At 38.9% G+C, this 24,615-nt stretch overlaps 1 protein-coding gene across 1 annotated transcript in view; it reads right to left on the reverse strand.

Annotated features, from left to right (window-relative positions):
* Positions 1-7,015: 7,015 nt before the first annotated feature.
* HAO1 (hydroxyacid oxidase 1) overlaps positions 7,016-24,615 on the reverse strand; it is a 54,708-nt gene continuing 37,108 nt past the window's right edge. Inside the window, exons 5-8 of the mRNA XM_061125773.1 lie at positions 17,185-17,276; positions 9,266-9,424; positions 9,083-9,152; positions 7,016-7,155 (exon numbers count right to left, since the gene is read on the reverse strand). Coding sequence (XP_060981756.1) covers positions 7,085-7,155; positions 9,083-9,152; positions 9,266-9,424; positions 17,185-17,276 — 392 coding nt within the window. The 3' untranslated portion in view covers positions 7,016-7,084. The remainder of the gene's footprint in view (positions 7,156-9,082; positions 9,153-9,265; positions 9,425-17,184; positions 17,277-24,615) is intronic.

A 24,615-nucleotide genomic window follows, 5' to 3' on the forward strand; every position in this document is an offset into this window, starting at 1 on the left:
TGATGTGTTTATTCCATGGCTAGTCTGAGTCACAAATCAAGACTTTAGACAAAATTTCTGGAATCTTCCTAGTAAACCATAAATAAAAGATTAACAAGAAAAATAAACAAAAAAATACTGTTTTAGACCAATATAGCATTTTTCTTCTAAATAACTGTAAACATTATTATATTTATTACTGCAAATTAATTGCCTACAATAAAGGCAACTTACTGTAAGAGCTGCTATAACATAATTTTTTAAATTGGAAAGCTACGTTGAAAAGGCTTTATGTGACTTGCCCAAGGTAAACATGTAGCAAAGCTGGGTCTTGAGTCTATTAAATAAAGTTTCTTCTCTGCCTAAGATTGTTTTGCATATCTACGTCTGGACTACCCAGGAATATACCAACTGGCCCCATGTTACTACTTAAATTTAGAATAATTAGAATTAAAGTGAAGCCTTCAATACTGGACACATTTCAAGTACCCAATAGCCATACTTAGATAATGGCTAGTATATCAGACAGCACATATATACAATGTTTCCATCATCATAAAACATTTATGGGGCAGTACTAGTCCAGATAATAAGAATCTTTCTTTTCTTTCTTTCTTTCTTTCTTTTTTTTTTTTTTTTTGGCCACACCACACAGCGTGTGGGATCTTAGTTCCCTGACCAGAGATCGAACCCTTGCTCCCCAAAGTAGAAGGGTTGAGTCTTAACCACTGGACTGCCAGGGAGGTCCCTGGATAATAAGAATCTTAAAATGTTTGCTTTAACAAAATAAATGTCCCCAAATTTATAATAACCACTGACTTTACTATTGCTATAACATTGTTAGTAAGGCTAATGTAGAAAAATAGAGGGCAATATTAATAATATATTAATTCGTATGAGACATATGCTAGTTATGTTGGGCTTTTTTTCATATTTAAACTAAAATTAAAACAATGTGCTAAGCATAATTCCATTTTTAAACTGTGTCATGTGATATTTAGCATTGCCTCAGCTGAAGATATTGAAATTCAAAGATAAAGAAATCATTTTTCAGGCACCAGGTTTTTGGTTTGGTTTTTGGTGGGTGGTGCCAAGTCAACAGCAAAGGGAGGGAAGCAGACCAGTCTGGATTTCATCAGATGGCAACACAAAAAGTACACCAGAGGCAAGTGTGACCCCAAAATATTATAACCATCTCAGCTACCATTCAAGTGTAAAAGCATCAGGCCAATTTTTAAACATGCACAAACTCAAAGAATATTGTTATTTTTTAAAATATGAGTTACCAATGAAATCCGGGGAATGAAGAAGAGGTAAATCAAAATGAAGAACTGGGGAACAGAGGCGCTATCAAGATTATAGTAAGTACTAAACCCTTTTCAATGAAAACTAACATTAAACAATTTTGGAAGAGGTATAATTAAACAATTTCAGAAGAGGTATAGTAGAAAAAATTATAATACATTAATAATATTTAGAGAGAAGGGGAGAAAAATAGAAAAGAGAATAGACATAAGAGGCTAATTTCTTCATTTTTTTATAGCGATTAGTTAACTGATACCATATAAAATGTATATGCCAGAAATAACAATTCACTCAAACTTCTTAAGTTTTAAATAATTTTCAAAATGTCATAAGCAGGTACTTAACATACTATATTTCTTTTTGGAAGAACTATTTACCTTAACTTTAAGAATTCCTGAAATTTCACTTTCCCTCCTACTAAATTCAAGTAAAACTAAATTGAATATTTTACTTAATGTAACATTTACTGTGTAGTTCTATTTTAGCAAAGCCATTTTTATCTATGTATCCAGATGCTATTTGTTATATGTATATAGCAGTGTCTAATAAGTATTCACCTAATATAAATAACAATTATATTTATGTGATAAAATATGTGGTTTTTATTTTACTTTGTTGAATTGCTTAAAATCCTTAACCATTTTTCACAAAAAGTCAAATTTTAAAGTAAATAATATAAAAAATAATTATTACAAATAAGACTTTGATGTTCAATTTATAATTCACAATACATTCTCACATATATCACCATGCTGTGTCTTCATTTCACAGCTGAAATTCTGAGTGTCTTAAGGTTAAATAACATTTCACATGGCTAGTTACTCAGATATTCAGGATTCTAGTCCAGTACTTCGGGGTGGGTTGGCTTTGACCTTCAACTAGTGAGTTTACTACTAAAACTCTAATACATAATGTGAAGCATATTACTATAAACTACTCATCAATAATAAGATCCCCACACTATTAGACTTAGGATTTTGACTATAATGAATCAACTTGAAAGGTAGATGATCTAACCAGAGAACACAAGTAGGAAACGGAGCCAGAATCTTTTCCCCAATAAGGCTGAACAAATGAACAAATAAATAAATTGCACACTTGAATTTCACCCATTGTATTGGCATCATTCAGGGTAACACAGTTCTTGGTTTTCAGAAGATCCTGGAAAATTTTCAGTTGAACCTATGTGCATTATCTGAAATGATATTCAGAAAAATATCAATAGAAATAGAAACAGATAACTGGCTAAAAATAAACTCTCCCAAACAATTCTTAGGAAAGAAACAAGATACTGACTATTCAAGTAAGCATTGGATAAGGACAGGAAATTGCATCTTTTTAAATAGATAAGATTTCCCATCACATAAACATAAAATAATACCCTCTATCATTTGTGTTAACATTTGTATCACCTAAAATAAACTCTCATCCTGATGTTCTTCTATAATTGGCATGTGACAAAGCACACACTGAAGCAAACAAGAGTTTAGAAAGCATTCTTTATCTTTATGTTATAAGAAGCCTTCAGATTTTCCTAAACAGACAAACTTTATTTTGTTGCTATGCAACAGATGTGCAATACAGTCCTTCGGACAATAAATAAATTATGAATTTTACAATGAAAGGTCTTTTCGCCCTGTTTGAGAACAAGCCACCACTTCCTTTCATGCTATACTAATCCACCACAGCTCTCTAAAGCTGTTTCACAAACGCTAATGTTTTGGCAAGATAAACAAATGAATGAATAGCACAGCAATGACACAGATGCAGCTTGCAGACAGCACGCTAAGAAGCATCAATACTACTTGATTCATTCTTACAGGTCTGGAATCCTGGGTTCCCCAAGCGTGGAAAGGAGAAGGAAGTTTATTTCACACCCACGTTCTTCTAAATAGCAGAATATAAGCGAATTTAATGAAAAAGATTCTGATGAGTTCTGTTAGCAGGCACCCACCACTGCTACATGTATCAAGCATGTTCTGTGTGGGGACATGAGAGTGATTTTAGCCATGAAGGGAACATCTGTGAGGCCAAGATGTCACAGATGTTGAGAACCCATGACTCATGAACCAGACTGGCCACACCATGTTTAACATGACCTGCTCCATGTTTAAACTGCTAAATATTTGCCAACTCTTAAAAATCTTCACATAATAATGTGGATGCCTAGCTTTCCTTGAAAAATAAGAAAATAACACTGAAGTTGCATTTTCACTTAAATTGGTGGGAATCAGCTTCCAGCAGAAAAAAACTGCAAACAACCCAGTGAATCAATAAACTATGGTACATTCATGCATTGAGTTACTATAGAGCAATAAACAGAAAGGATTACTGATATACTCAACAACATGAATGGACTTCACGTACAAAACCAAAAACAGTAGTACATACTATTTGGTCCCAGTTATATGAAGTTCAAGAACAGTTAGAACTAACCAATGGTGATGGAAGTAGTGTAAGTTTACTTCTGGTAGAGGGAGTGGTTTGGGGACAATGGAAAACTTCCAAATCTTGATCTGGGTGGTGGTGGTCACACGGGTGTGTGTGTAAAATGCATCCACCTATGACAAATTTGAGCACTTAGCACACATCACTACAAGTACCCTGTGCCTCCACATGAAATAAATTTTAATGGGAAGAATCAATTGGCCAAAGAAAAGGTGGCCTTTTTAGATGGGTTGTCATCCACCCATACCCAACAGTTGGGTCATTCCATGATCTGCTTGGCAAATTGGATTTGATGCTTCTTGCTCTAGACAACACCAGTGATGCCTTGAATAGCAGTATCTGCCTCACCTAGGAGCATGTTAGAAATACAGAACCTACCCCAGACCTCCTGAATCAGAATCTGTTTTAGCAAGCCCGCCTGGCATTCTACAGTTCATGGGGTCGCAAAGAATCAGACATGACTGAGTGACTAACACACACACACACACACACACATTCACGCACACCAGGTGATTATAATACATTCTCCAGCTTGAGAAGCACTTCTGTAGGGTACCATATACGTTAAACACACAAGAAAAGCAGGTTGGCCTATATTAAACTATTCATTCCCTATTATCCCTTCACTCAAAATATTTTAAGAAACTCAGAAACAGAAAGATCAATTGTCTTCCTTAAAGAACCTCTTTCAAGCTCAAGTGAGAAAATCCCCAGAAGTGGATATGCACCAAACACCCCCTCTTCCTGTGTCAGACATCACACACCTTTGGTTTTAGCACTGTTAGAACAGGATCAGAGACACTCAAGATAATGTAAAAACGACTCTGTATCTTTCTGATTATGGAAACAACACACATCATAACATTCAGTCTTATCACAACTCTGAAGAAAAAAATGGGGATCTATGTTCAAGGAGGTAGCGTGGCTCTGAGGGTCATCAAAGTGTCTAGAAATTCACAAAGACCATTCATCCCTATTCTCATAAGACTTACTTAAAAAGCACCATGTGTGGATCTTCATTTGCTGAGATAGTTAAGTTTTTAACAACCTGCTGTTTGAAGCCTACTATGATGTAGGTTTCCCAGGTGGGTCAGTAGCAAAGAGTCCACCTGCAATGCAGGAGACGCGAGTTCAATCCCTGGGTCAGGAAGATGGCAACCCACTCCAGTATTCTTGCCTGGACATCCCATGGACAGAGGAATTTGGTGGGCAACAGTCCGCGTGGTCGCAAAATGTTGGACACGACTTGGCAACTAAATAACAGCAACAACAAACCATGATGAAGCCAAAGTGGACATTCTTTGCCAACAGCAAAGACATTTCCAAATCAGTTGGCGGGATCAAAGAGGTGCTTATTATAGATCTATCATTTTATCAACACTAACTGGAAACACAAAACAGTTATGTGATGTGACAGTCAAATTTTTTCTTGGTATCTGGAGAATAACTTAAGGAATAATTTTCATCACTTTAAATGGCTTGTTTTTTACCTTGTATTATTTATTTATTTGGCTGCATCATGTGGCATGGGGGTTCCCTGACCAGAGTCTAACCTGGGCCTCCAGCAGTGGAAGCACAGAGTCGTAACCACTGGGCAACCAGGGAAGTCCCTAAATGATTCTTTTTTATCAGACCCAGATGTAATTTCAAAAAGAAAGATCTATGTTTGTGTCCATCAGAGTATTTACGAACATTCCAGCATTTAAAGGAAAAGAGAGGAGGAAGGAAGAAGAGAGAAAGACAGAATGACAGAGAGAGGGAGAAAGAGACAATGAGAGATCTGAGAATAATAAAGCATCATAATAAAACAACGAAATATAGCATCACCATCATATATTAAGGTAGTGATTCTCTAAATTGTTCCATTCAATACTTCACAGTAAGTGAATAACCAGGGAGATGGTGAAAAGAAATTTCAAACTCTCTTTGGTTACCAGCTTAACCTACAATCTGTCAAAAATCTGGCTAGGGAATAAATGTGATGCTCATATGACCAGGGCTTCATGGACAGGCAACCAGTGCAGTCACACAGGACTCCATGCTCCAAAGGGGGCCTCATGTTTGAGTTTAATGTTCTTACTGACTTAAAATGGTTAATAATCTTATCTTTGAGTTTGTGTAAAGGATTAGGGGATCATGAAACATGTGCTGCAGCCTAGGAGCCTAGAATGATAACACTGTACCTCCTCCAACTCATCCACCCCCTGCTACCTCCCCAAGTCCCTTGAGTGAGTCCTTGGCTGCTGGCTCATCCAGCCCCAATGACAGCATCACCATCAGCCCCCTTCACAGTCCTGGGCACAGAGGAGTCAGGATAGATCACAGGGCAGTGTCCAGGCACCCATGAGGATTCCCTGCCCAAGGAAACATGATTAAATAGAAAGAAAAGATTCTATGACAAGTTCAGAGAAAAATCTTGATAGAAAGCCTTATTCCTGCTTTTCTGAACAGGGGGCCCACATCGTCACTTGGCATGGCCTTCATAAATCATGAAGCTGGCCTTACATGTGACTGTGAGTGGGCAAGAAGCAAATGAATGAAGGAGAATGAGGTGTAAGAGAATAAACGAGTATGCACAGGAGGAACAGAGAGGTATTTGGGTTCTGAGATTAAAACAATTGAATTCCATATTGTTACACATGAGCCAGATAGCTTCTTTTCAGAAAATGCTTTATTTCTCTCTGATTAAGAAGCAGTCTGAAAAAATAAAAAAAGAAGCAGTCTATATCATAAAATACTCAGATATATTCAGATACTGAAGATGTGAATGGAAATCTACATTCAAAGAAGTCAGATAGCCCAGAGTGTTAAAAGGTATCTAGAAAATCACTTTTATCCCAGTTCTATCAAGTGCTATCTCCTTAGAGTTGTGAATCCAAATCTCCTGTTTCTCCAGGCACATCCAGCCTTCTAAGGTTGTCCTTAGACTTTAAGAACACAGTTTTAGGGATATCCAAATATAGTGAAGGTTTATAAACAGGGAGATCATTATCTTTTGACCTCAGCACTAGCTACCTCCAATTTTACCCAGGAATATCTTTTGTTTGTAGCACGTGAGGCTGCCAGGGGATGACGTTGTCTAAAACCATTTTCAATGTTTTCTTTTTAACAGTTAATATATTTCCAGGATGCAAGTCCATTTCTTTCTAAAAGGTTCCTAGGACACTCATTGAAAAGTCAAAAGCAATGAACTTAAAATAGCAAGGGATTGCTATTTTGCTGGAGAAGAATGACACCCTTTGTATCGAAGTGGGGAATTACAGCCTGTGGTCACTCTCTGCACAGTGTCTCTTTGTCAAGTAACACATGCCAAAAAAAAAAAAAAATACAGATGGGAAAATATTGTGCACTGTCAGATCTTGGAAACAGCCAAAGGATTTTTCCTCACCAATGTCTTGTCGATGACTTTCACATTCTGGCACCCTGAAAAAATAATGCATACATTTAATATGAAATGAATGCAATAATAATCAGGCAGGTAATCGTTTTCCCAAGGAATGTAAAACTTGACAAATGTAAGGTTTATGATTCAAGGTAAGCTTGCCAAATCTTATGTGGCATGAGACCATTTTTATTACCTAAACAGTCCTTAACACAAAATGACTGGCACATATTTTTATTAACACAAAGAGTATATTCTTTTCTGCCACATTTAATACAGAGTCAGTGGCTAAAAGTTCTCTTTTAGGATATGTCTGTAGCAAATTAAAAGGCAGAGTGAGGATTCAAAGAATGGCATTCTTCTCAGGGATGCTGTGTCTACCCAGCCTTAGCTCAGAAGTACATAAACCACTGAGCTCTGGAATTCTATCTGTGGGGATGGTCTGGGTGATACAGATCACAGAAAAGGAAGCCCTTGCTACCTTCAAAAGTAGGGGAGGGGATGATTGACTCAAGATGATTCATTGCATCTAGAGGTCCATTCTGAGTCAAATTTGAAACAGTCACTAGGAATAATGATTATTTATTTGTTCATTCATTCAGCAAATATTTATTATTTACATGCTGTGTTCTAATCCAGGCACTAGAGATACTGCAGTGAAGACAACAAAGATCCCTGCCTCGTGTTTCTTAACATTCCAGAGAGGAAACAGACAATGCACCATGTGTGCCATTTAAGAAAAATAATGTGATAGATAATCTACAGAAGGTGTTAGGTGCCAAGGAAAATAATGAAATTAGAAGGTGTTAGCTGCTATGGAAAAAAATGAAACAGTAACAGAGAAAAGAACTGGAAGTTGGGTGAGTGGAAGACAAATTGCCATTTTAAATATGGTGGTCAACATGGGATCCTATGAGACAGTAAGATGTAAAAGTGTGGCTTGAAAGACACAGGGGAGTTTGCCACATAGATTTTTGGGGAAAGAGCATCCAGCAAGCAGGAAGAGCAAGGCTAAAGCCTTTAGGCTGAAACGTGCCTGTTGTCATCAGGGATCAGCAAGAAGGCAAATAAGGCCTGGGTGGGCATATTTGTCACTCAAATATGGCCTGAGTAACAATGGGAGGAGCTGAAGTCAGAGAGGTGACAGAGGTCAAACCACATAGAACCTCATAGACCATCATGAGGACTTTGGTATTTATTCTGAATAAGTTGGGAGCAATTGAAATGTGCCGATAGAAGAGTGATAGGATCTAAGTTAATGTCTAAAAGGATAGTTCTAATGCTGTGATCAGAATAAACTGGAACAGAGAAGGAAGACAGGATAGACAGGACTCAAAATACCCAAGGAAAGAGACAATGACAGGAAGCATACACAAGGAAGCCATTACAATATCCAAGAAGAAGGGAGATAATGTAGGTTCCAATCAGGTTTCTTTTACAGAAAGCACCTCTGTGGATGGATGTGAGGCTATGAGAGAGAAAAGGAGTCAAGAGTGACAAGATCTGAGCAAGCGAGATAAAGGTATTAACATGAACTGAGACTGAAAAACCTGCAGGTAGAGCAGAGTTAATGTAGAAATTGAGCAGCTTAGTTTTGGACAGGTAGATTTTGAGATGCCACGTAGACATCTGGGTGGAGCTGGTGGCTAGCCCATTAGATTTATTGTTCATGTGTTAAGAGAGGAGAAAGAATATGATGTAGCATTACCCTTAAGGTACTAATAAGACTTGCCAAAGCATCCCGGAAAAGGCTGTCCAAGCAGAGGCTAAGAGACCACTACAGGCAGACATGCTGTGGAGTTCCTCCCTTTGAGAGCTCTCTGCACTATAGCCAACTTTATATTAATTTAATTACACTCCAAATGGTTCCATCCTCTTCCCCCTCAAATTCACTTTTTTCCCACCAAGGAACCTGGCCTAAAGACACCCAGAAGAAATGAAATAGTAAATGATAACACCAAGTCTTACCACTCAGAGCCATGGCCAACCAGAATTCCTCCTTCAGTATCTCAAGGACATCCTGAACACCTTTCTCTCCCTAAGCAAGAAGACATAGATCTTTTGAGTAAGTCTGTATGACTGGTTTCCTGAATTTATTTCACAGTTGAGTGACTCTGTTTTATATTATTTATTGTTTTGTCCTCCAATTACCTGGGAAGCCAAGCCCCAAATGATTGGTCTCCCCACAAACACAGCCTTGGCTCCCAGGGCCAGAGCTTTCAGAACGTCAGTTCCCTTCCGCACACCGCCATCCAGGAAGACCTCCACCTTCCCTTCCACAGCCTCCACTATTTCTGGCAGAGCATCAATCTGTGGAGAGAAGAGGTCGGTGAAGTGATACTGCGCATGTTGAATTGTTCCCCAACTCAACTTCCACAGGCCACCAAGCATCCAACTAGCACTGAGAGTAGGAAAGGCTAGGCTTAGAATCAACAGTAAAATCATTCTCTCCTAAAATAAAAGAAGTGCAAATGCTAGCAACCAAAGACCAGCTAAATTTGGAACTGAGTGGCTTATTTTTCTGTTGAAGTCCAAGATTATTTTTTTTATTCCTGATGTGTGTACATGTATGCTAAGTCGCTTCAGTCCTGTCTGACTCTGTGCGATCCTATGGACTGTAGCCTGCCAGGCTCCTCTATCCCTAGGATTCGCCAGGCAAGAATACAGGAGTGGGTTGCCATGCCCTTCTCCTGGGGATCTTCCCAACTCAGGGATCAAACCCGTGTCTCTTAAGTCTCCTCCAATGGTAGTCAGGAGACGTATAGTAGGTAGGTAGCATTACTACCACCTGGGAAGTCCTTATTCCTGATATACGGATTCCAATATCATGATCCAAATATGTATATATATGTATACATACAGAACTAAAAATACATAATCAGCTTAAAAGACACAGAGCTACTCTTTATTAAATACATAATTACAAATGAAGTATCTTCCTCATATAAATTATTCTGAACATTAATTTACTCATTGAAAATCAGTTGTTAAAATTCATACCCAGATTGTGGTAGAAGCAATGGTATCTAAAAATGCAAACACTGTCAGTCACAAAACAATTTAGTCTCTGATTTTCCCACCCAAAATATGAGAAAATACATAATATAGCAAATATATATAACAATACAGCAAACATCCAGTTATACATTAGAGAACTCTTCCTGAAAATATTTGTTCTTGCTTTTAAGGAAGAGGACTACATGTACTTTGAAAATCCTCATCTTGATTAGCAGTTGATGATGGGCTTATTATATCAGCTCTAGAGAATATAAGAGCCTCATTGAGGTCCATCTGCTAGACTGTATTATTGTTCGTAATTCTTTACACCACTCTGAACCCACTCTTTTTCCAAGGTCACTTGGCAGTGTTTCCCAATTTAAAACACACACACACACACACACACACACACACACAGTGCACTTATCAATCCTTGACAGTGGCCTTGGCCTTGCAACCTACTTTGCCCAATGACATGTGAACAGAGGTGGAACAGTGCCATTTCAGGGCATGGGCCTTGAAAGACCTCATACATTTCAACTGTCTCTTGCAGCTGTGCCATTTGCCATGCGAGGAAACTCCCCCCCCCCCACCCCACCCCCCCACAGAGCTGAGACCTCCGGAGAAGAAGGAGAGTTGTCCCATCCAAGCCCAGCTGGACCTGAAACTTGGAGAACAGCCACCCAGCCAGTACCAAATCTAGGTCAGCAGACCCCCAGTTGACAAAAAGTTTCATGGAAATAATGGTTTAAATCACTGAGTTTGGAATCTTTTGTTTTTAAGCATCATGTGGTAATAGCTCATAAAGTTGATTAATAGCCAATACAGTTATAGATAGTAACTGACACAAATAGCTACTTTGGTGTAAATCTTTGCATCTGAGCGTGGAAACAATTCTCATAGCGACCTACTATAGTGACCATAGTAGGTCAAAATCTGCAGAAATTATCCACACTTATCCCCAAGTACTTAAATATAAAATGAAATCCATACATTCAAGTGCAGTTTTTCTAGAAATAATTGTGCTGAAATCACTCAAAACTTTCCTGCTTCTCCCCCAAAATTTGAGAGGCTCAATGTAAAAAGAGTTTTATGTAAAAGACTGAAGACCAAACCCAACTACAGATTTGGAGGAAGTGAAGGCAACAGTTGGAGCACAGCCCCCTAAATGTTTGGCAAGTAACGTGATTTTCCTCTTTTCCTTTCGGCTTTTCTGCCTGGCCAAACATGCTTTGGATCCATTTACATATGTCCCTCTACCTATACATAGTCCTCCTTTTAAAGTCAGGCAAGTTACATCAACATATAAATGCTACAATTTCCAAGTGATGATGCAAGCTATAATTAAGTGTATTTCCCCATTTGAAACCAAAACCAAAGAAAAATATTAGCTAGTTTCAGTTCAATACATGTTTTCAAAGTCACGCAAATCAAGTCTTTTAGGATATTTCCAATGCCCAATCTGGCCTAAAAAATAAATTAATAAGGATACTTAAAGTGTGAATCCTGGGTTATAAAATGAAGCCTAGATTGGTGTTTTCCTGTCCGTGGACAAGGAAGTTCTATCCATCACAGAGCATTTCTATCCTCCCTTTCTTCTTCCTGGAGCTGCAGTTTTACTGGGTATATGTTATGCAGAATAATTCTGACCAGAGCAGACAAAATAAGTAAATATAGGGAACAAGTCCACTATTTTATGACTTTTCTGTTTCTTTTCAGCTTGCTTCACATCTAAAAGACCATTCATTTCAGCTTTTCTTTTCTTAGTGGTTCCTTAGACAACTAATTGCCGGCTTAGCTCCAGCAAAGTTAATCTACAGGAAAATATGGTAAGATTCCAATGTACTACTGTTCACTCATCCATCCATTCACTGATTTATCAAACAGTTTGTTGATGACTTGGTAGATTCCAGGCACCATGCCAGGCAGTTTATGGAATCCAAAAAGAATCCCGCAGGGACATGACTCTGGAAGAGCCCCCCTCTTTCCTGTTCCTGCTCAAGGTCCTCCCTGTCCACAAAACTTCCACTCACAGGGTGCTCCCATCTTTCTACCTTCTTAAAGCATCCAGTCCTACACTCGTGATTTCTGGCATTTTAGGCATTAAAACACTTCAAAGGTTCCAAACCAGATCAGTTGAGCACAAACAAACAGATAAAGCCAGAGGTGCTTTAGCTAACAATGAAGAAGACAGATTCCAGGCCACTGCCCGCAAGTCCTCCTCCGACTCCCTACCCACCATGCTTCAGGCAGCCCTGGCTGGAAGTGGTGGTGTGAGTTCTAATAAGCAGTGTGAGTTCTACTAAGCACGTTTAGAAAACCCCTGGTCCATATATGTCTGGCTGATGGTTTGCCATTGCAGAAATGGCTGCGGCCATCTCCCACCCTATCTTCATTTCCTTGCAGTGCAACATTTCTGCTCCTCCCATCATGAGGGAGAAATGAAGTCAGAAAAGTCTATTTCCTCACCCCTTGAATCTGAAGTGGCCGTATGACTAGCTTCCACCAACAGAAGAAGAAAGAAGTGACAGTCTGCCTGTTCTAAGCAAAGAGCTCAAGAGGCTTAGATATTTCCACTTGCTCTCCTTGTGAGACCCAGCCCATCTAACATTCTAGATGTGAGAGACAATGCAGAGCCATCCCTGCTGAGGTCATCCTACACCAGTCTGCCCTTGTAGACTCAGCAGCTGACCACAGACATGTATAAGTGAGCCCAGCCAGGAACACAAAACCTCTCTGAGGATCTCAGGTCAAATGGACAGTTCACAAAGTTATGACATGAATCAATGGCTATTGAATTTTAGCCAGTAGATTTCAGAGTGGTTTGTTACACAGCAAAAGCTAACTTTTGATAAATCAAATGGTTCTCAAATGAAGAATATAATGAATCCTTTTCAGAAGGAAAAAATGAAATTTCTGATGTCATAGAATATACCCAAGGACTCAATTTTAGAAACACTGATTTAACAACCCAAAGTTTATTTTATGAAAATGTTTCGAAGTTGAAAATTTTCACTGGAAAAGAATGTCATATTTTTAAGTTTAAGGGCTTTCCTGGTGGCTCAGTTGGTAAAGAATCCACCTGCATGTGGGAGACCTGGGTTTGATCCCTGGGTTGGGAAGATCCTCTGGAGGAGGACATGGCACCCCACTCCATTAATCTTGCCTGGAGAATCCCCATGGACAGAGGAGCCTTTGTGGGCTACAGTCCATGGGGTCACAAAGAGTCAGACACGACTGAGTGACCAAGTACAAGTTTGGATCCAGTTAGCTTCAAAAAAAAATTTTTTTTTTTTTTTTCATAAAAAAGGAAAAAACAAAAAAAAGTTCCTAGGGTTCAAACACTCCGCATAATCTGTCTTTAGACCCCAGTTTGAAATGATCTAGTATTGTGGATTTTGGAAATATACTGATTCTGCCATATCATTCTCTAATTACCTCAGGACTAGTCGTTGGCACATTATTACCTTCAGAGTAAGGATCTTAATGTGAACTTATTTTTTTAAGGCAGATGTTAAATTATTTATAAAAGCATACACTACTGAATTATCAAAGTTCTTAGAAGGAAATATGTTATTCTTTTCTTTTATTGGAGTATAGTTGTTTTACAATGTTGTGTTAGTTTCTGCTATATAGCAAAGTGAATCAGCTATGTGTTTCCATATATCCCCTCTTTTTTGGATTTCCTTGCCATCTAGGTGACAACAGAGCATTGAGTAGAGTTCCCTGTGCTATACAGTCAGCTCTAATTAGTTATCTATTTTACATATAGTAGTGTATATATGTCAATCCCAAACAAACATTGACACCAAGGTGGGAGGGAGGGTGGGATATATCCCACCTCCCACCTTGGTATCAATATGTTTGTTCTCTATGTCTGTGTCTCTACTTCTGCTTTGCAAATAATGTGAACTTATTTTTAAACTCTTTGCTGGAACAGGCCATGGTTCTCAACAGCACTGTATTACTATGGACTGCAGTCAAACTCCTGATCCGGGACTCTTAGTGATAAGTATTTCTCCATACAAGGAAAGTCTGTGATTTATAGAAATGCAGAAATCATACAATCCAGACATTTAATTTTTGCAACTAACACAACATTATGCAGAGACTGGAAAGCTGAAAAGCTTGCTCACCCAGCTCTCACCCCTCTAGAGGCAAGAAAAGGACTTGAACCCAAGACTCTGGGCTCATTTCAATGCTCTTCCAGTAAAATCTCACTGCCTCTTTGGCTCTGAGTTATGATGTCACAGAGTGTGCAGGAGAGTAAGTCCTTCTGTGTATCTACTGAGAAGTTTTATATCACAGCCTCCTCCAAGTCTTTTGCCAAATGCCTGAAAACCAACACACTGAGAGAAAAACACCTTCACTATGAGCTTAATCCTGCTTCTCATTTCTCTCATCATCATGCACCTTAAATTTGCTCTAAAGTAGGAGGCAAACTCAAGCAAGTATCTCCTCTCAGGCACACATCATTCAAAGGGGAGGGTCATTGTTTATCTTAAAACAGTCTCTGAGACCACAACTCAAAAAGCCCTTTTAGATAAGTTTCCATATCCCCTCGGCCAAAAGGAAATAAACCACACCATTCAGATATTTTTCCCTTAAAATCTAGTTAGATTTGATTTCACTAGATTTAGATTTTATTTTTAGAAAACAAACTTAATTTGGCCTGCCCACTAAGTCCACATCTTCATACACAAGAGAGGCATAAATCAGCAGAAAAGCCTTGAACTGTGACCAACTTCTCCTGCCTGCCCAGAGGAGCTCTTCACTCTCCACTACAGGCAATGTTTAATATCACCTAAAAAGATGGGTCTTTATAAGTAATGCTGAATTGGAAAGAGCTAACAACTTCCAGTTTTATGATTTTAATTACTGATTCTATGCAAAGTCTTGATTTGTTCCTACCATTAACCCATTAGTCAAGAAAAACTCTTGAGTGGCAAATGCATGTGCCCAGTAGCCCCCAACCTCATTCAATCTGTCCTAAGACCTGCACAACATCCATGGATTTAGCTAAATCAACCTGATATCTTAATGAAACAGTAGTCCACTATGACTTGACTAAATTATTTGAATAAATTCAGATGTTTGCCCCAACTAAAACCGTCCCATAATAACTATGACTAAATGGTTCTGACAAAAAGGGGAAATGGATATGGTGGTCCAGCTCAGGAATGATGAACTAAAGAGTCTATCCACATTATTTCATAGATATATATTTATTTAAGTTTTGTTATATGTTGTTAGCTTACTTTGCCTATGATAAATGAGATTATGGAATACTAAAGTTTAAAGGCACAAAAGAAACAATCTAATCAATTTTTTTTAACTTTAAAAATGAAAAAGCTGAGATTTGGAGGGGTTATCCCTCTGCCTCATAGCAGGTCAGACCCTTCTCTCTTTCCTTGGCTCTCATAATTATCCAGGCCACCTTATTGGTCTTCCTGCTCCCTGTCATGCCACAGTCCAATTTGTGGTACTTGTGTTGCTGCTAAATCAAGGCTTTTCTATTGCATATCTAATGACTCATGATATTTAATATTCAAAGACCCCCTCCCTGACCTGTCCTAGCTGGCATATTTCTCAGGCTCCCAACACCCACCAGATACTGCAAACAAAATGGATTCCTTGGTATTCCCCAAGAATATCTCAGTCTTTCCCATTCCACTTTTACACTCACACTAGTGAAAAAAAAGCAGGAGTCCATATGGGAACAAAGCAGAAGTGAAAGGCAGCTGAAATCCCACTGCCTCATCTAAAGAAATCCTGGACACATTCTCACAATGGACAGCATATAAGGGACCCCCACACCACCCCACCTACAGCTTCTGGCCTTCATTCTCGATCAGGGATCCATGAAGTACACCCCTGGATATATGTCTGTCTCCATGACTTTTGATCCATTTCTGGGCTCTGCAATACTTTATCTAAAGTCAGTCCATGTCTGGGCCCTTCACTCCTGGCCTTGGGAGCCGATTGCTCACTTTTACTGTTTTAACTCTATCCCACACCATTCCAGCCAGTTAGTTTACTTCTGTATCTGGATTCTGACTCTGATTTGTCCGGCACAGGGTATATAGTGCATATAAATTCACATTGGATTTTCTCAGTAGCTGTCAAAAATACTAGTGCTTCAGTTTCCCTGGTCCCACAAGATTCTAATGGATGGATTCAGGATGCAGACTGGGAATTAGGATTCTTTAAAGTTCCCAAGAGATTCCAATGTGCAGCCAAGGTAGTTCAAGCTCCAACAGGAAACCTCTCCCAGGCCACAGGATTTCTGCCTCCTTTCCCCACCTGCCCTCACTCTGCAGCTCTTCAATCCCCACCTCCAAGAAACTCGTGGGATAATCTTTTCTTTCCTACCCCAATTTACAATATTCCTCTCAGTATATCTAAGAATATAGGAATAATCCCTGCCTACAAATGGCTACTTACTTAACACAGACGACTTTACAAATAGACTTTACAAACAAATAGTTTACAAACAACTAGAATAATAATCTAATTTAGATAGATACCCATGTGCTTGTGCACATGCTGAGTCACTAAGTCGTGTTGGAGTCTTTGCAACCCCATGGACTGAAGCCCACCAGCCTCCTCTGTCCATGGGATTTTCCAGGCAAGAACACTGGGGTGGGTTGTCATTTCCTTCTCCAGGGCATCTTCCCAACCCAAAGATTGGACCCACTTCTCCTGCATTGGCAGACAGATTCTTTACCACTGAGCCACCTGGGAAGCCCAATTTAGGTAGCTCTGTGTGTGTGTGTGTGTGTGTGTGTGTGCTAAGTTGTGTCTGACTTTTTGCAACCCCATGGACTTTAGCCTGCCAGGCTCTTCATGGGATTTTCCAGGCAAGAATACTGGAGTGGGTTGCCATTTCCTAGTTAGGGGATCTTCCAGACCCAGGGAGCAAACCACTAAACTTAAAATATGAGATCTTACATATATTCCTACATATTCTGAGTATTCATACAAAAATATATACACAAAGAGGGGTAGTCACAGAGATGGTCAAAACTGAGGTAGAAATGGGAATTCCAATGGAGGCATTTGCCAAAACTCACAGTGGCTGGCACCCCGTCAAGCTGTCGAGCCCCATGATTTGACACCAAGATCCCATCCAAACCGTGTTTAACTGCCGTCTTGGCATCATCACCTAAAAAGAGTAATACAACCGCGGTATGGAAAAGGCAACTTGATAAAAGGCTTGAATTTTGAAGCCAAAGCATCCCCATCAAAGGGGCCCCGACCTGATACATATGTATCTTGCTCAGAAATTTTAGCACAGACATACACCCAAGGGTTAAATCTAGAATTATATTGATGATTTCTTTGGCCAAAAAAGGTTAACATTTGAAACAGCTTAATGATGAAATAAAACTATCAATAGATGGAAAATTGACATGCAGTTAAAATGTATTTATCCTCATAAGGAAATACCCTTGCTAAGTGTTTTTTATTATTAATAACAAGATTAAATTATTTAGCATTCAACATAATTACTCCTCCAAAATTTGAATAACATAAAAGAACATATAAGTAGCAAGCAGTTTATGTGATGAACAAGTCTATTTCAAAAATATTCTTTAATACAAAGCTTTAGCTTCAGTAATTATTTTAAGTAATAGCATTCTATAATTAAACTTATTTTGTCCATTGAAGCATATAAAAATGTAACAGTCAAACGATATGCTACATCTTTAACCTTTCTTCAAAATATATCGATTTTTGAAAATGTGGTTTTAAATTTGACTAACATACTCTGAAATCAATTTCAAATCTTTTAAAAATATTTTACATCTTTAAACTATTATTTTCAGGATTCTCCCAATAAAAGCTATTTGCTAACAGAATCATGAAAAGAACACTGCTTCTCAAGTTTAACACTCAAAAATAGCCCAAGGTTGTAGTGAAATCAGATTGTGGAAACTTAAGCTGATAGATACAGAACATTGCATATATTTATAAATTCAGCCATGGAAATCAAGGGAAGACCTGACTAAGGATAATAAAAAAGAGATTTACAGGAGAATTTGTAATTTGGGTTATTTGAAAATTTGATTCTTTAAACCACCATTTTTCAAACTGTGTTTAATGGAATTTTAAAATATTCCCACTTTTCAAAATAAAGCTAGAAATATTTTTGTTCTAAAATTATAGGCATATGAAAATGTTAAACCCATGTGGCATAGACAATGTCTATATCCTTAAAAATTCATAGGTTGAAGTTTTAACCCTTAATGGGATCGAATTTGGAGATGAATACTTTGAGAAGTAATAAGGGTTAGATGAGGTCCCAGGTAGTGCTAGTAATAAAGATCATGAGGGTAAGGCCCTCATCATGGCATTAGTGCCCTTACAAGATTACACCAGAGAGCCTGCCCCTCTCCCTCTCCACGCTCACAAGGGAGAGGTCATGTGGGCACACAGCATCACGGTGACCTCTGCAACTCAAGGGAAGAGCCTTCACAAAAACCAACCCTGCTGGCAACCTTATCTCAGACTTCTAGCCTCCAGAAGAATGAGAAAATAAATTTCTGCTTCAAAACACTCCCTATCTCAGGCTATTACATTTTGTTATAGCAACTTGAGCCGACTAAGACATTGTGTCATCATGATATTATTATTACTAGCAGAGAATAGTATATATAAGGAATATATACTACACAGTGTGCATGCTAAGTCGCTTCAGTTGTGTCTGATTCTTTGTGACCCCATGAACTGTGCCCTGTCAGGTTCCTCTGTCCATTGGCTTCTCCAGGCAAGATACTGGAGTGTGTTGCCACGCCCTTCTCCAGGGGATGGTTCCAACCCAGGGATCGAACCCACATCTATTCCATCTAACATGCATTGGCAGGCTAATTATTTACCACTAGCACCACATGAGAAGTCCATATACTATATATACTATACTATATACATGTTAGGCTTCACAGATGGTGCTAGTGATAAAGAACTCTCCTGCAATACTGGAGACGTAAGAGATGTGGGTCCTATATAAGAAATGTATAGTGTGTGTGTGATGCCCTTCAGTTCAGTTCAGTTGAGTTGCTCAGTCATGTCTGATTCTTTGCAACCCCATGGACTGCAGCATGCCAGGCCTCCCTGGACATCCCCAACTCCCAGGGCTTGCTCAAACTCAGGTCTATCAAGTCAGTGATGCTGCCCAGCCATCTCATCCTCTGTTATCCCCTTCTCTTCCTGCCTTTATCTTTCACAGTATCAGGGTCTTTTCCAATGAGTCAGTTCTTCGCATCAGGTGGCCAAAGTATTAGAGCTTCAGCTTCAGCATCAGTTCTTCCAATGAGTATTCAGGGTTGATTTCCTTTAGGATTGACTGGTTTGATCTCCTTGCTGTCCAAAAGACTCTCAAGAGTCTTCTCCAACACCACAACTCTAAAGCATCAGTTCTTCGGTACTCAGCTTTATTTATGGTCCAACTCTCACCTCCATACTTGACTACAGAAGAAAACATAGCTTTGACTAGATGGACTTTTTCAGCAAAGGAATGTCTCTGCATATTAAGTAATGTCTCTGATTTTTAATACACTGTGTAGGTTGGTCATAGCTTTTCTTCCAAGGAGCAAGCGCCTTAATTTCATAGCCACAGTCACCATCTGCGGTGATTTTGGAGTCCAAAAAGATAAACTCTTTCATTGTTTCCATTGTTCCCCCATCTATTTGCCATGAAGTGATGGGACCAGAAGCCATGGTATTAGTTTTTTGAATGTTGAATTTTAAGCCAACTTTTTCACTTTCCTCTTTCACCTTCATCAAGAGGCTCTTTGGTTCCTCTTCACTTACTGTGATAATGGTGGTGTCATCTGCATATCTGAGGTTACTGATATTTCTTGCAACTTGTGCTTCATCCATCCTGGCATTTTGCACAATGTACTATGCATAGAAGTTAAGTAATCAGGGTGACAATATACAACCTTGATGTACTCTTTTCCCAATTTGAAACCAGTCCATTGTTCCAATTCTGATTCTAACTGTTGCTTCTTGACCTGCATACAGATTTCTCAAGAGGCAGGTAAGGTGATCTGGTATTCCCATCTTTTTAAGAATTTTCCAGTTTTTTGTGATCCACACAGTCAAAGTATTTGGTGTAGTCAATAAAGCAGAATAAGATGTTTTCCTGGAATGCTCTTGCTTTTTCGATGATCCAATGGATGTTGGCAATTTGATTTCTGGTCCCTCTGTCTTTTCTAAATCCAGCTTGAACATCTGGAAGTTCTCAGTTCAAATACTGTTGAAGATTGGCTTGGAGAATTTTGAGCATTACTTTGCTAGCATGTGAGATGAGTGCAGTTGTGTGGTAGTTTGAGCATTCTTTGGCATTGCCTTTCTTTGGGACTGGAATGAAAAGTGACCTTTTCCAGTCCTGTGACCACTGCTGAGTTTTCCAAATTTGCTGACATATTGAGTGCAGCATTTTCACAGCATCATCTTCTAGGATTTGAAATAACTCAACTGGAATTCCATCACTTCCACTAGCTTTGTTCGTAGTGATGCTTCCTAAGGCCTACTTGGCTTCGGACTCCAGGATGTCTGGCTCTAGGTAAGTGATAACACCATCATGGTTATCTGGGTCATGGAGATCTTCTTTGTATAGTTCTTCTGTGTATTCTTGCCACCTCTTGTTAATATCTTCTGCTTCTGTTAGGTCCATATCATTTCTGTCCTTTATTGCGCCCATCTCCACATGAAATGTTCCCTTGATCTCTCTAATTTTCCTGAAGCCCTTATCATTTGGATACTAGACATGGAACAACAGACTGGTTCCAAATAGGAAAGGAGTACATCAAGGCTGTATATTGTCACCCTGCTAATTTAACTTATATGCAGAGTACATCAAGAGAAACACTGGGCTGGAGGAAGCACAAGCTGGAATCAAGATTGCTGGGAGAAATGTGAATAACCTCACATATGCAGATGACACCACCCTTATGGCAGAGAGTGAAGAAGAACTAAAGAGCCTCTTGATGAAAGTAAAAGAGGAGAGTGAAAAAGTTGGCTTAAAGCTCAATATTCAGAAAACTAAGATCATGGCATCTGGTCCCATCACTTCATGGCAAATAGATGGGGAAACAGGGGAAACAGTGGCTGACTTTATTTTTTGGGGCTCCAAAATCACTGCAGATGGTGATTGCAGCCATGAAATTAAAAGACTCTTACTCCTTGGAAGGAAGGTTATGACCAACCTAGACAGCTTATTAAAAATCAGAGACATTACATTGCCAACAAAGGTCCGTCTAGTCAAGGCTATGGTTTCTCCAGTGGTCATGTCTGGATGTGAGTGTTGGACTGTGAAGAAAGCTGAGTGCCGAAGAATTGATGTTTTTGAACTGTGGTGTTGGAGAAGACTCTTGAGAGTCCCTTGGACTCCAAGGAGAGCCAACCAGTCCATCCTAAAGGAGATCAGTCCTGGGTGTTCAATGGAAGGACTGATGCTGAAGCTGAAACTCCAATACTTTGGCCACCTTATACATAGAGTTGACTCACTGGAAAAGACCCTGATGCTGGAAGGGATTGGGGGCAGGAGGAGAAGGGGACGACAGAAGATGAGATGGCTGGATGGCATCACCGACTCGATGGATATGAGTTTGAGTAAACTCTGGGAGTTGGTGATGGACAGGGAGGCCTGGCGTGCTGTGATTCATGGAGTCACAAACAGTCGGACACGACGGAGCGACTGAACTGAACTGAACCATCGTCTTTTATGTTTTGAAATTTCTGAAGTGCCTCGTGATGCTAAAGGCTGAGTCTCCCCTGGGCTGGAGCACAAACCCCTGGGAGACCCCGTGGCTCCCCCAGCTCCTCACCACCCTGCACCCCTCCAAGGCACCACCAGGAGGCAGAGACCAGTCCCCTGGAGACCCCGGGACCCCAGCAGACCTTACCCATCTTCAGCGGAGTCTCCCCTGGGCTAGTGGGTGAGTGTCACAAACAGAACTCCAGTGATTCCTCTGGCTTTCAGCTTCCACTTTTCATCCCTCATCTCTGTCACACTTACACTCTAGACACTAGAACCCCTCAAGCACCCTATGATATGACTTGCTCCTGCCTTCAGGGTTCTCACAAAGACTATCTACAGGGGCAGTTTTCTTTTCATTTTCCTGCTGTCAATATGCTCAATATGTCAATATGCTTTACATTTTGTTTCTTTCACAAATGTCTTGAAGTTTCTCTGCTGTTTGTGCCTTCCTTTCCTTTGCTGTCATAAGTGTTATGCATACTTGGATTTCTGTACTTTAATTTCAGTAGGGTCTTAAATTTGATAAAAGGGTACATATGTGCTCAATCTATCATTTTGAACTAGAAGCCCAATATGCTATCACACTATCATTTAAAACATGTTTAGGAAATGGTTCTCTAAAGACACAGACTTGTATGCTATCCAGGAGAACTTTCTATAATGATGGAAATGTTCTACATCTGTGTGGTTCCATACAGTAATACAAATAGCCATAGAGAAATAGAAGTGTGGCAGTGTAAATGAGAAACTGAATTTTACTTTTGTTTAATTTTAATTGACTTGAATAGCCACACTTGGCTAATGACTGCCATATTGGCTAACTGAGTGTTAATGTTTGCATGCGTTTACCCACTCTAATAAAGAGATGTACCATGGTATTTTTTTATGTCTAGATGTATCAATACCTATAAGTAACCTTAACAAACAATGTAAAATGTAATTGGAATTGCTCTGGTTATCTAATTGCATGTGTGATATGAAACATAAAACTCAAAAATTAAAATATTTGAAATATATTTTATGAACCTCATGATCGAAGATATATGCAATCCTCTGATTTATAATGCGAATACTTGCCACCAGGTAGCTATAACCTGTGTCTTAAGATATTGAATACTGTCAATATACTGATCCTACACAGTATGAAAAAGAGATTAACCCCTTACGTTTGGTAGTAAGACCACCTAGATTTGAATCCCATATCTGCTACATGCTTGCCATGTAAGTGGCAAATTACTTAACTTGTTTGGTGCATCAGTATATTAAACTACAAAATGGGGATAAAGATTCAAATATGATTGGTTTGTGGATTAAATAAGTTGAATGAGCTCTTAGAAAGTACCTGACACATATTGAGCACTCAGATAAATATGATTATTATTATTTTCAGCTGATGGTACAGGGAATATTAACTAAGAATGTGAATAGGTAGAGGAAGATTTATTTGCTGGATACTTCTGGCAAGTCTGTTTGAGTTTTGTTTATAACAATAAATTTTCATCCTAGTGAGGATTATGATTATTATGAGCTTTTCATTTTGAAGGAAGTGCTATTTAAGTCTTAATTTGTTGTTTTCTATCATCTCAAATGGTTTTCTGTGTTCTACCAGGCAATGCTGGGAATGTAGGGAGAAATCACTGAATGGTTTGCTCAGAAGATGGAATCATGAGTATGTAGAGAAAAAATGAAAGTAATCATTTATGACCATTTATGTATCCTTCTCCTTAGTTGTTTATGTAATCTTGTTCACATTTTATTTTAACCCAGAGAGAAAAACAATGTTTTCTTAACAAGAGAGTCGAAGTGATCATAGTAAATCTTCATGAATCTTGGATATTTTCATTAATACCAGTTTACTGGTATGACATTCCACAATTGTTAATTTGCCAGGTAATACACTAACTGATTCACAAACACAATGGTCAATAGTGAATAGCACTGTTTGCTATCTTATTAATACATTATTTCCATACTTAATCTTAAATACCAAAGTAATTACTCAAGATTTAGAGTAGTATTATCTTCTATCTATTGTCAAGGCCTTGGACAACAGACATATAGCAGGACTCTACGCTATTTCAGCAGGAGCTTAGTAACTCAATCCTAGCTTCATGGCAGCAGTTTTGAACACAATTCAGGAACACTGAGTGAATATCCTTTGAGAATGTCTTTAAAAACTATAGATAGGATAATAATGAGTTAAAGAAGTCTCTGAGAAGCCAAAAACCACTAGAGAAGTGAGATAGCCTAGTTTTAAATTTTTTAATTAGAAAAAAATTCTAAAAACCTCATGCCTTTGTTTATAATGCCATTTGTTAGCGTGAGTTCTGAGGAAAACCTAACCCTGTCTCAAGTACATATTTGGAGTTTGTGTTGAAGTTTCCAAAGACAGTTTAACCACAGCAAGAGATTGCATCTTGCTGTCTTACTTGGTTTCATTAGAATGCAATCCTTAAAACGGTGGTAAGGGGGGATGTTTCATTGAGATCTTCATGTGATTTCATGTCCCTATAAACATAATCTGTACCTTTCTGGTAAAAAGAAAATGAAAAAAGATAGATGACTCTTAGTCAATCCATGTAACTTCTGGATGAAGATCTGTGAAATAATGAGACCTGGATTTCCCAGAATTGGACTTACCACTCCCGCCTCCCCTCCGCCCAGACTGAATCTATGCACCACTTAATGTAGTTGTTGTCATAGTGATGATTCTTGTTTGTTAAATAAATGAAGTAAA

Source organism: Dama dama, chromosome 23 (genome assembly GCF_033118175.1).
Source record: "Dama dama isolate Ldn47 chromosome 23, ASM3311817v1, whole genome shotgun sequence".
In the NCBI taxonomy this organism is placed as follows: Eukaryota; Metazoa; Chordata; class Mammalia; order Artiodactyla; family Cervidae; genus Dama; species Dama dama.